General features: G+C 40.9%; 1 protein-coding gene across 3 annotated transcripts in view; it reads right to left on the bottom strand.

The window, feature by feature from the left end:
• LOC108358140 (uncharacterized) overlaps nucleotides 1-9992 on the bottom strand; it is an 18643-nt gene extending 8651 nt beyond the window's left edge. Inside the window, exons 1-2 of one of the 3 annotated variants that reach the window (XM_017609314.1) lie at nucleotides 9832-9992; nucleotides 9403-9544 (exon numbers count right to left, since the gene is read on the bottom strand). In XM_017609314.1, the coding sequence (XP_017464803.1) occupies nucleotides 9403-9544; nucleotides 9832-9867 (178 nt within the window). In that variant the 5' untranslated portion in view covers nucleotides 9868-9992. Of the gene's footprint in view, nucleotides 1-1711; nucleotides 2998-3073; nucleotides 4910-9402; nucleotides 9545-9831 lie in introns of those variants that run through there. The other 2 variants (XM_017609312.1, XM_017609313.1) reach the window with 2 other exon arrangements.
• Between the last annotated feature and the right edge of the window lie 3578 nt (nucleotides 9993-13570).

The raw sequence follows: 13570 nt of genomic DNA, 5'->3' as shown, positions 1-13570 counted from the left end.
ATGACCATACTCCTGGCAGTTGGTGCATTGTACAGGGCCATTTCTCTCATGCGGTTCTTCCACAGTTATCCTACGATACAGCAGATATTGTAATTTATAAATTGGATGCACATCGTTTTTGCCCAGAGGTTTGTTTTCAGGCTCGAGCTCAACTTTAAACATNGTTCTTTAAGTGCTTCCAAAACTTCCACAGCTTCAACGCTTGGTTCGATACCTTTAATTACAATTTGTAGACCTTTTGCACTTTTAAGTTGGTATGTATAAAATTTTGTGTTTGTGTCATTCAGGTATTTGGACACTGTTCGAAAATCCTGTTCGGAATAAATTTGTACTTTAGTTTCGCGAATATTTCCCTTAGATAGTGGGATAATATGAAACTTATTACTACCGATTAGCTGTGTGAATTTTTTTACAAGAGCGCTTGGATTCTCTTCTCTCTTCAGAAATTTGGCTATTCACATCATCGGCATCATAGTAGTTGAAGTACTTATCTAAGGCGGCGGTGACCTCTCGGGTGCTGGTCGAATTAGTTGGGTATATTTCTACAAACTTCGTGAAAGCGTCAACTACTACTATACTAGATGTACTTCTAGATGTTGTCCTCCATTTCGCCTGGAACACAGACTCGCCTACTACCGTCCTCCCGTAGCCTACATACGAGGCCGTCCTGCAAGTCAAAGTCTTTTACCTTCCCCGTCAACAATTTCTCACGAATATCTTAGATTTTCGTCTCGTTCTTGAGCTACCTGTACCCGAAATTCTACGTCGACCGTGTCATAATCCACCGCCATAACACAGCGGCTCAGGGTGTCTACATGTCTCATGGCAGTGCCTCTGCGGTGTACAACTTTATAATTATAATTCTCTAGCTCCAAAGCCCACCTGGTTATCCTAGCATTAATTTGTTTTCTTTCGAGAATCAGGGCAAGGGAGTTACAGTCAGTTACTATCTGAAAGGGGATCCCTTCTAAATACGGCCGGAATCGTCGTAGGGCATACACTATCGCGAACGTCTCTAACTCGAAGCTGTGGTATTTCGCTTCGGCGGCTGAAGTGGTCTTGGAAAAATATGCCACCGGGTGCATTTTCTTATCGTCTTGTCTTTGCAGTAGGACGGCCCCGAAACCCGTTGCGCTGTCGTCGCAGTGTAACTCGGTCTCTCTCAGTGGGTTGTAGATTGACAGCCCCGGGGCCCTCGACAGTTCCGACTTTAACCTCTGGAATGATTCTATGCAATCGTGGTCAAATAAAAAGGGCGTGCCCTTTTTCAATAAGTTCAGCAAGGGCCTAGCGATTCTGGAGAACGAAGGTACAAAACGTCTGAAGTACGAAAATAGCAGGACTGTAGCTCTTTATAGCTGATCGGCATTGGGTACTTCTTGATGTCATTGGTATGTGACTCGCTTAACGTGATTCCAGCGGCTGATACCGAGTAACCCAGATATTTTATTTTACTGTAACCGAACTTACACTTTGACAGATTTAGCGTCAAGCCTCTTCGTCTTATGCGGTTAAATACCGTTCGCAAGAGATCTCTGTGTTCCGCAAAGTCAACTGTCGCTACTATAATATCGTCCATATATATTATGATTTTCCTACCTTCGATGAGATCACAAAAAATATTATTGATGAACCTTTGGAACACGGCCGGAGCGTTTTTTAAGCCCAAACGGCATTTTGAGGAACTCATACTGTCCGCCCGGGGTAACAAAGGAGGTATATTTAATAGAATCTGGCGAAACTCCAACCTGTTGAAAACCGTTCTTCAAATCTAGCACGCAAAATAGTTGTTTACCTTCCAGGTATTCTACGCAATCGTCTATGAGCGGTAGTGGGTAGTTGTCGCAGACAGTGATTTTATTTAAGCCTCGGTAGTCGACACAAAGGCGCAGCTGCCCATTTCTTTTCTTTACTAGGACTATCGCGGATGCATACGGCGAGTTACTAGGGCGGATAACATCTCTCGTCTCTAGGTCCTTTACAATATCTTGCATGGCTGTGCGTTCAGCAAAAGAGAGCCGACGAAGAGCACAGTAGAAAGGCACGTCTGAAGTTAGGTGGATATTTATTTTGTATTCGTACGGCTCTATCTCTACGTTGGAACTGATATACGATTCGTACACTACGGACTTTAATTGCTCTCGACAGGCTGACCCTAACGTAAGATCTATATCTATGTCGGTATCTCCACTACCGACCTCTATGTTAAAAATATCTGGCACTTCTGAGGTAGGACTGTCGCGGCAGGCTTACCCCAACGGACGGCCAATATTTACATGAACTTCATCAATACCTAATTCATAATTAAGAATATTTGGTGCTACTAGGTTAACGTCTTCACGGCAGGCAATATCTACATCAGCTTCTTCATTACAACGGTTAAAAATATCTGGTCCTGAACGGCCAACATCTACATTGACTTCATCAATACCTAATTCTGAATTAAAAATATCTAGCGCTGCTGAACTAACATCTTCACGGCTGGCAATATCTAAATCAGCGTCTTCATTAAAACGGTTAAGAATATCTGGTCCTGGACGGCCAACATCTACATCAACTTCATCAATACCTAATTCAGAGTTAAAAATATCTGGTGCTACTGAGTTAACGTCTTCACGGCAGGCGCGTCCCCCATGGTCTCTGGAAAGGCTGAACCCGTTGATAACATTAACCAATTCACCCGGCAGAGAAGTGCAAAGTTTTTTTGATTTTCTAACCGATTTTAATTCATTTATTGAATATTTAAATTTCACTTTTGTTAAACGTATTTTATACGTTTTTAGAAAATCGCGGCCCAAGATTAGGGGAGTGTACATTTCATTGTCACGTAAAATATTAAGCTTAATTTTATTTAATTGATTTTTGTAGTTGATGGTGCAGTCGACAACGCCTACTACGTTAATTCTTTTGCCTCCAACCCCAACGTAACTACGCTCCGGCTTATTAAATGTATTGAGGCATTTGGGGACGCAGGATTTCTTCACGAAACTAGTTGGACTGCCGGTATCAAAAAGAGAAACGAAACTGTTAAACACTGCACTTCCCACCGGGTCAATATCAAAGCAATACTTACTAAGTCTAAATTATCGAGTCCCACGACGTCTTCGTAATATACGGCATTTACTGGTTGGTCGGGCAGCGACTTCAGGCTCTTTTTCGGGTTGGGGCAGGAACGGTGGTCATGCCCCATCTTCCAGCAGCGGAAGCAAGATCCATTGGGGCGTAGGTCGTACGGGCATTTTGGCTTTATGTGCCCACGTTGACTGCAGTTGAAGCATAGCGCCATCGGCATTGCCCCGTTTTGCAGGCGCCTGCATAGACAGGATGTAAAAGTGAAAGGTCTCCCGTCGTCTGTCCCACCGCTTTCCTCCCAGCATCCGATAGATGTCATGTCTGCTAGTTGGGATGGCGAATTCCTCCATGAGGGCCTCCTTTAGCGTTTCGTAGCTTAGCGCCGAGGTAGTGGACAGGAAAAGTTTGGCGGTGCCCTCGAGCGAGCGACGTAGGCTTAAAAGCCTGAAGCGATCATCGGCTTCGACCGTCCTCATAATCTCCTCAAAGTCCGCTAAGAAATTCCCTATGGTTTGGGCACTGCCCTCTAAGCTGAACTTAGGCAGCGCGTGTTCAATATCGCAAAATTCTGCTTTGCGGGTGGAGCATGTTGGCGAACCTGTCTTCGAGCTCCTGCACTTGGCGTCTCAATTCCAGCAGTTGCTTTTTGCAATTCTTCTATCTGCTTTTCTAAAGGTGTCGTGGTTATCCCCTCGGCTGGGATGGGTTGGGCGGTTACGACAGTAGACCTACGACGGCGGCGGCGAACGTATGGGGCATGGCGGCGGTGGCGGTCATTCGGGCCGTGGTGTCGACCAGTGGTATTGGCGGCAGCGGCATTTCCATTAACTATGGCCGCAGTCCTCATGGCGGCATTAGCGGTGGCGATAGCTTTTCTGGCGGCGTCAGCGGCACGTTCGTCATCGTTCATAATATCGGCGGTGGCGGCATTGGTGGTGGCAACAGATTTATTGGGGGCGGCAACGGCACGTTCACTATCTGGGGGCCGGTCTCAGAGGTTGTGGTGGCAACGGGAAGTTTTTCGGCAGTGGCTGCGGCAGGCCGGGTGGTGCCCTCATTTTCGGCATTAGTTAGGGTGGCTGTTAGCGCGCTGGCGCCAAAGCCGGCGAAATCATCCACGTCTGCGGATACCACCCATACGGGATCCTCTTCTTCGGAGTTAGAGGCGTCATCCTCGTGCTCTTCGAGTTGGTGGAGTCCGGCGTAGAGGCGCTTTAGTTGGGTTAGGTTAGCCGACTTGGAGAAGCTTATGCCCGCGTTACCCAGTGCCTCAACTATCGCCTGCTTTGTTATTCGCTGTGACATTTCGGGTGAATAAGTAGTCGCGCTTGTGGTTCAAGTGCTTTATTTAGGTTTTTTGTCCACACCTGAGTTGTAAACTCCAATGATGTCCTACATTTTTCCGGATTTATTCCTTCGTGGTAAAATAGGCTGCAGCTCTCCTTTCAGGAATCGGTCAAAATGGCCGAGCTGTCAGATTTGATAGCTAAGGTTGCCAACGTTATGGATATTAACGCAGTGCTACCAATGGTAATTCTCTACCGTTTCGTTACTAGTACTTTCTTTGCGAATACTTTACAAAATTGATATATTCGTAAACGTAAATGTTCCAGCACGTTCAAACTTGATAATGACTAAGATGATGAATTTTCGTCAGAAGCAATTCGCACTTCAATCTGAATGTATTAAAAGGTTAGTTGATAGTTGAAGACTTATGTTGAGACAAGAAAACGCAATGCTTCTTAATTATCAATTGATGTTGCTGTTAATTCATCGTACCGCATAAAATAATTATTCAATTCAATCCAAAAAAATTAGTACAATTCGCGCTTTTCTTCTTTTAAAATGAATTTCAATTCTTAAAAACTTTGATCGCCAAAAATTTAGGATATATGTATATTTACATGTATTTAAGTTTATTTTAAAGTAAAAATATTTTAATGTTTAAACATTGAAAGTTTATTTATTAATAATCAAAAATTTTCTTTTTCAATAAACAAATTCATAGAACAATAAATTTAACTTCAAAAATTTAAACAAATGTAAAATTATACAGTTTAATTACCCTACAGTATGTAACTATTAAAATAAAAGTTAGCTTTACCTGAGTAAAGTTTCTATGAATTTCCTAAAAGAAAAGAATGTAAAAAATTTACCGTATTCTAATGTACGTGTGAGTTTTTGTACTATTCTAACACATGTTTATAGGAATTTTTCGAAGAAAGTTTTGATTCTGTTTGAGATTCGAAAAAGAAGATATACTTGTATTGGAGCATAGGTTAAATTGTTCCGTCAGGGTGTAAAATTAAAAAAAAATGGAATGAAAATTTTCAAAGACACTTTTCTCGACAAGCCCTGTATGTATGATTTTAATTTTTGAACTTTAGAAACTAAAACCAATACACTTTTAAAATTTGCAAGATTGTCCAATGTCCAGCAAACTTTCATTTAATCTCGATTCAGGCGCACCGTGACATATGTGCATATGGGACCTTATTTTCGATTTGTCGTAAGCGACAATGGGCAAATTTTTTAGGTCTCGTTTAATTCCCCATTACACAGTGTAATAATTTACTTGGATTTAAATGACAACATAATGGAATGTTAGCTTTTTAATAGGACCATTAATTTTTTGCGGACGCTGTGGTATAGTGGTTTAAAGTGCGCACTACCATTCCGCGGGGCTTGGGATCAAGCCCAGGTTCCGACTAACATCAAAAACAAGATAAAAAAACTTTTTCCTAATAGCGGTCACCCCTCTGCAGGCAATGGCAAACTTCCGAGTATATTTCTGCCATGAAAAACAGCTTCTCAAAAAATACAATCATCGTTCGGAGTCGGCGTACAATTGTAGGTCCCTACCCTTTGGGTGATAACATCAACGCGCACGCAACACATCGGAGGAGAGGCTCGGCCAAACACTAACAAACTATGAATATGAATGACTAACATTTTACGTTAGCGCCAATCTATTATTATTATTTATTCATTTGCGTATATTATTGCTTAAAGGTATAATCTCGCTTACGATACTTTTCGTGAACATGCTGAGAGGAAATTTTTCAAAGTATTGGCGCTGACGACAGGAGTACGGATACTTTAAGGATTGAGTGAATTTTAATCTACGCATATACATATACATATATACACTGCCACTCAGCAGAATAAAAGTTTTTCCGTTTTAATACACTAGTCGAGTGGAAATTTTAGGCAATGACGTGAAATTTTCGATACGATTCGACTTTGGAAAAACGACTTGCATTCGACACGACTCTCGCAACGAGGGTGAATACTATTTATTATTTGTTGACGTTTTTTAAAGGAATGAAAAAAAGTTAAATTGAATCCTACTATAGTTTTATTAAAAATTACCCTAAAATATTTGTCATGAAAAACATTGTAAATCTTATAAAATAGATCAGTGTGTGGAATTTTTTGACGCTGGCTGTTTATCTATAACGAATAACAAATAACAAGCTGTCAAGGTATACTACACAGGACCCTCTTGCTAGCAAAAATTACTGAATGCAGCTAAAAATTTGTGACGGATATGTGTGAATACAACTGCTATTTTGACTGTGATTGAACTGTGACGGTCGGTTCGGAACCGCGGTGGAACTGTGACGTGACTGATGTGCGCGGATAGATCTTTAGCTGGTGCTAAAATGACAATTTCGAAATCAGTGGCAATTTTTAATATACCAGTTCATAAATTAAGAATATAGGCCCCCTTAAGTGTATGTTGTTCATCTTTCTAATACGCTTCTAAATCTTAAAACCCCTTTGAGAGAGAAGCAGTTTCAAAAAAGATGCCTCCAGACGAGACTCTTATCGTGTTGTTCGTTTCTACCAAAAAATTTCGCCTTTTGATTGCCCCTTTCTCTTGTCGTGTTTGATTCTAAAACAAAGGCAAAAGGTAAGAGAAACTTTGTGTTCGTTTCTTTCAAATGTCGCACTCTTGTAAGGCAAAAAAGGCACATTGTCTGCCCATTGAAGCTTTGTCAGGGCAGATGATTGCCTTGAAAATCAATGGTTGCGCAAAACGAAAAAATTATGAAATGCGTTCGCTAGACAAGGACAGAAAGGCAAAAACATCCCAGCAAACACAGTCTCTAACGTTAGAGAAATTTGGATTTCTGCATTAGATAACTAGGGCAATTCTCTAATCGTTCTCGAGTCGATGACGAAGTTAGAGAACTACATTAGAATTCCATTCGAGAACGATTAGAGAAACAACGCAAATTCAAATAAATGTAAATAAGCTATATTCCAAATGAATGAATTATAAATTATTTTTAAGTTCAAATAATTCATTATTATTTTATTGTTAATACATTTAATACACATTTCGCAAACAAAGCATTTTATTTAACAAAGCAAAAACAAAACAGTTTGATTTTCACATTCGAATCCCATTAGAGATCAACATTAGAATTCGAGTAGAGAATTAATATTTTCTCGAGTCGAGAACTATGTCCCATTTTTGTTGAGATCCCTATGATTCTCGATAGTTTTTCGAATCGTTCTCTAACGTTTGAGATTGGAGAATGCAATTTCTTTTATTCCGCGAAAAAACTTGAACGGAGAAAATCTTTTCGAATGCACTTAAACTTTTTTCCCCTTTTGATCAGCGAGTGACTGTGGACGTGTTTTGGCGCATACATATAGTTATTTTGAGGATCAACTTTTTTCTGCGCACTTGCACATTTGAATGTGCTGTACCTAAAAATTTTTTTTCTTGTTGAAGTGAGCATAAAAGCAATACTATAGCAAATTTTATTTGCTCGTTTGTTTCTCCGTTTGAGACCGCCTCTTGGTCAACTTTGGATTTAAAAGAACACCTTCCCTGTCGTGATAAGGAAAGCAGGTGAGTGGTTTTGCAAATTAAATTATAAGTTGTGACATTTTTTGGTGAACTATTCCTATGCGTTGGTTTTAATTAAAAGTAAGCCTGCCGCGTACGGCAGCAAAAAACACCTATGGCGTCCCCGTCATCGAGGGCGTCATCGGCTGACGAGTTCGAAGCCTTTGCGGGTGCCAATTTGGCCACGGGCGAACGGCTTAGAAAGAGTGCGGAATCCCATTTAATTAAAAAAAATTTGAAATCCCAAGAGCTGTGTAAACTCAATTTTGACTCAGGTGTAATCAGTGAGGTTAGGGTCGCAAAGTCTAGCGAAATAAGTGAAACGTGTGTAGATGTACAACTAGATAACGGGACAGGTATGAATACCGATAGCCCGCTAATGGATTTGACTAACGGACCGCAAGTAGACACAGTGGTGGCGAACAGCGTTAGCACAAATGCTAATAATGACACGACACTGTACCCAGCAAACTTTTCTGGTGTATATCTTGTATTAGTTGACTCGTCACAATGTGGTGACATGAATAACGAAAGAATCACTAGCGGTTGAACTCTTTTTGACAAAATCAAAGGCCATACACAATATGCCTGCAAATCTAAGAAACGTTGCATCAAGTGTGGTCTCACCACATGTGACGAAAATTCTTGCAAAAAAAAATTTATTTTATGCGGCAGTTCAGACCATGTCTCCACAGATAAGCTCACTTGCGCGGCTTGGGAAAAGGAGCGCACCATTAACCATATTAGAACCGTTGAAAATCGTTTCGAACTTCTTTAAGTAGAGGATTCAGACTTTCCGCCACTCGCGTCTGAAAACGAAAATATCCAAAATAGAGACACTAACGTTAACAAAAAACTTACTAGGCACAAGTATAGCTCTATGGCACGCAGCCGCAGTTCCAGAAAGTACAAAGCAGTTCCAATGCAGCCAGCCACTAGGGAAAGTAGGGTAAGACCACCCAGAGATTCTGTGCTAGAAAAGCCAGAATACTTGAATGGAAGGGTAACTGAAATGGAAAAACTCTTGTCAGAATTGTTCAAGTTAATTAACAGTGCATGCGCCAATGAGCACATGCAAGGAGTCCTAGGGAAGGTTACAGCCCTAAAGCAACAATTTGAGCGTAATTCGATACAAAACGAGGTTGATATGATCAGTATGGGTACAGACATCCCCCTCAAATATACCATATGAAAATCTGCCAATATAACTGTCAATCACTAAAAGTTAACATTACCAACTTTGAATACTATTTAAATCATTATAACTGTGACATTGCATGTCTCAGTGAAATATTCACCTCCAATGAGCAACAACACAGAAACATTATCAACTACAATATTATAGAAAAAAACCGAGAAGATGGATATGGCGGCGTCGCCATAGTCCTTAAAAAACAAATTACATTTCAAAAATTAAATTTCCTCAATCCTAACTTAATTATCTGTGCAGTTTACTTTCCACTTACAGTTCCAATAAATGACTTTAAGAGCGAAATTCAGAGACTCCTTACATATCTTGAGCAGTTTAGCAATGTCCTTATTCTGGGAGATTTCAATGCTAGGGCGAGAGCGTGGGGGGATCACATTCAATCTTGTCGAGGAAACAACCTACATAAAATTATTTTAAACATAATTTCTGGCATTTAAATGACGGTTCGTCGACATTCACAAATGACATGCTGGCTTCTAATGGGTCAGTGCTTGACTTGTCATTTACAAATAGTAACATTCAATTTGTCTGGAAGGTCGACCCAATCAGGCTAGGAGGAAGTCACCATTTCCCCATTCTCATTGAGTCCACTGCGGTCATGCATCAGGGACGCAGGTTCCTATCCCAAAAAAGCTATTTGCCAATCTACAACTAACCAATTTCGATCCTAACTTTAATGACATACATAATCAGTTCCGAACGGAAATTGAGGCTGCCACATATACGCTCAGTGCCAACAGATCCCCAAAAGCTTGGTGGGATGAGACTTTTGACAAGGCCTTCCGCTTTCTTAAAATTGCGTCTAAAAAGTGCAAAGCTGTACCATCACCTGAAAATTTTGAAAAACTGATCAAGCTCAAAGCAGAGTGGTAAGACAAAGTTAAAATAGCAAAACAGAAAAGCTTTGAAAGTAAGATAGACGAACTGAAAGATCCTCCCTCAACTAGAAGTGCATGGAAATTCGTTAAAGCACTAAGAGGCGACTTTAAAAACACAAACAATTCGCAGTGGTCTAGTGACAACGACAAGAACTTCTTAGCCCTACTCAAAAGCCAAGTTCCCTCTCACAACTCCCATTTACCAATTGATAAAGAACAAACTCCCGCCCACGCCCTAGCTATTACCTTTGACGAGCTACACAAGAACATACATTCTAAAAATAATAGTTCAGCCGGAGGGGTAGACCTAGTTACATACAGGGTGTCCCAGAAGTAACCTGCCAAACTTTAGGGGAAGGTAGGCGGGGGGTGAGCTCTCTGATAAACAAAAAATTTTAAGGTAAGTGTTACCGCTTTTGAAATATTTACATTTTTTGAATTAAAAAAAAATCGTGCCTTTTCATGTATTTTCTTTAACTGCATCTACAAACCAGGCTATACTTAGTAAATTTTTTATGTAAAATACTTCCAGATAGTTGCTTCTCCATACTCAAATGCAATGTAGTTAAAATATATTAAGGAAGCATCATAAAATTATGACTATTTTCGGATTTTTAACTTTTTGATATTTTCTTCCCTAACTTTGACTATCTCTGGTGAAAAAAATGCACTGAGCTATAACTTTACATTACATAAAAAAATTGTTCATTTAATAAAGATTTCAGAAAGGTGGTACTCTTACTGTTTCGAATAGAAAAAAAAGTTATAGCCGCTTTTGTGGGCAAAGGATTGAGACACGGTAGAATGTATTTAATAGATTTAAATTTAAGTTGCTGTTGTTACCGACCAATGACATGCTAAATAGTACAAACGTACATTAGTACCTGCTCCTGACATTATTTTATGTTACATACCGGAATTAGTGAAAGTGGATTTTGTGAAATTGGACCCTTCGAACTTTGTGTTATTAATACTACCAAAAACTACAGTTCACAAAGCTTCAAAATACCATCGATTTCATCCCTACCACATTCAACGTGTTCAGGCTCTACAAGAAAGAGATTACCTGTCGAGGGTTAGATTTTGCCGTGAAATGTTGCGAATGCATGAATCATATCCCAACTTTTTTAATAAAATAATTTGGAGCGATGAATCACCATGCAAACGTGATGGTTATTTTAATTTACATAACCCCCAAAGTTGGCAGATAGACAATCCTCACGAAATGAGACAAGATCGTTCGCAGTACCGCCACAAAATAAATGTATGGTGCGGTATTTTTAATTGACAGATATTGGGACCTGTGGAACTGCCGCAACCGCTCAACTCTTACAGTTATTTAGAGTTCCTTCAGGAACGGCTTCCAACTCTTTTAGAAAATGTACCCTTAAACCTGCGGCGAAGACTTTGGCTGCAAAATGACGGGTGGCCTGCTTACTACGGGCGTGAAGTAAGAGCTCATATAGACGAAAATTATTCTCACCGATGNAAAAAAAATCGTGCCTTTTCATGTATTTTCTTTAACTGCATCTACAAACCAGGCTATACTTAGTAAATTTTTTATGTAAAATACTTCCAGATAGTTGCTTCTCCATACTCAAATGCAATGTAGTTAAAATATATTAAGGAAGCATCATAAAATTATGACTATTTTCGGATTTTTAACTTTTTGATATTTTCTTCCCTAACTTTGACTATCTCTGGTGAAAAAAATGCACTGAGCTATAACTTTACATTACATAAAAAAATTGTTCATTTAATAAAGATTTCAGAAAGGTGGTACTCTTACTGTTTCGAATAGAAAAAAAAGTTATAGCCGCTTTTGTGGGCAAAGGATTGAGACACGGTAGAATGTATTTAATAGATTTAAATTTAAGTTGCTGTTGTTACCGACCAATGACATGCTAAATAGTACAAACGTACATTAGTACCTGCTCCTGACATTATTTTATGTTACATACCGGAATTAGTGAAAGTGGATTTTGTGAAATTGGACCCTTCGAACTTTGTGTTATTAATACTACCAAAAACTACAGTTCACAAAGCTTCAAAATACCATCGATTTCATCCCTACCACATTCAACGTGTTCAGGCTCTACAAGAAAGAGATTACCTGTCGAGGGTTAGATTTTGCCGTGAAATGTTGCGAATGCATGAATCATATCCCAACTTTTTTAATAAAATAATTTGGAGCGATGAATCACCATGCAAACGTGATGGTTATTTTAATTTACATAACCCCCAAAGTTGGCAGATAGACAATCCTCACGAAATGAGACAAGATCGTTCGCAGTACCGCCACAAAATAAATGTATGGTGCGGTATTTTTAATTGACAGATATTGGGACCTGTGGAACTGCCGCAACCGCTCAACTCTTACAGTTATTTAGAGTTCCTTCAGGAACGGCTTCCAACTCTTTTAGAAAATGTACCCTTAAACCTGCGGCGAAGACTTTGGCTGCAAAATGACGGGTGGCCTGCTTACTACGGGCGTGAAGTAAGAGCTCATATAGACGAAAATTATTCTCACCGATGGATTGGACGATGCGGGTCCATTCCCACGACAGCCGGTTCTACGTACCGGAATGACTCGGGTTTTACTCGACCAAGGGCTGTTGCTTCGGCGATCTAACCCGTTTAGGTCAGCGAAATCCATCAAACGTTGCTCGATTCTAGGGCTACATCTTCTCCGTACCCCTCTGCTCAGGGCTGGCATAGATCAAACCCAGGGCCAGAAATCTACACCTGCTGCGTATGCCAGAGATGACTGGATACAAACTCCACCTCGGTCAGGTGCAATGCCTGTGACGGGTGGAGTCACCTCCTTAACTGCTCGGGCCTACGTGCGCACCGGAAATGGACCACGTCGTTCGTGGCCCCATGCTGTGCGAACCGGATCGCCTCCACGGCAAACCACCACCCGCCTGGGCAGCACACAATCAACACACCCACATCCCAACACAACACAACAATAGACACTCAATCAAATACAATAGCACCCACACACCGACGCCGGCAACTCCTAGTTCCTCCGACAATCTGCTCGGTTTGTCAGTCCAGAATATATCGTAACGTGACATCAGTCATGTACAACTCTTGCCTCGGCTGGTGCCACTTTAGGGCGAGCTCAGGACTTCGCAACACGCGAGATTGGACGAGTGACTATGTGGGCCCCTGCTGTGCCCCCGACACATCCCTCCCCCGCGACGCCGCCAACCACCACCACAAGGCAGCACCCCCTTTTGCAGCACGTACAGCAGGGTGCCGGCAGGCAACACAACTCTTAAACACCACACATCACAATCGGTCTCCCAAGGCACACAAAGGTACTACAATTTAACTGTAACGGACTCCAGAGCAAGTCGAGGAGATAACTGTCTTTATGGGAAGGCATGGAATATTAATAGCTGCGGTCCAAGAGACGAAGTTGCACGGCAATTCAACCCTGTTGAATTGCGCCTGATACAACGTGCACCATCGAGATCGCGAGCGAGATAATGGTGGAGGTTTAGCGTTCATCACGCACCACACCGTGCAGTATCGTCT

The sequence above is a fragment of the Rhagoletis zephyria genome, unplaced genomic scaffold (genome assembly GCF_001687245.7).
Source record: "Rhagoletis zephyria isolate East Lansing unplaced genomic scaffold, Rhagoletis_zephyria_1.1 Rzeph_scaffold_00213, whole genome shotgun sequence".
Classification (NCBI taxonomy): domain Eukaryota; kingdom Metazoa; phylum Arthropoda; class Insecta; order Diptera; family Tephritidae; genus Rhagoletis; species Rhagoletis zephyria.
Note: the sequence above shows the minus strand (reverse complement) of the source record. Positions and strands in the feature narration are given on the sequence as shown.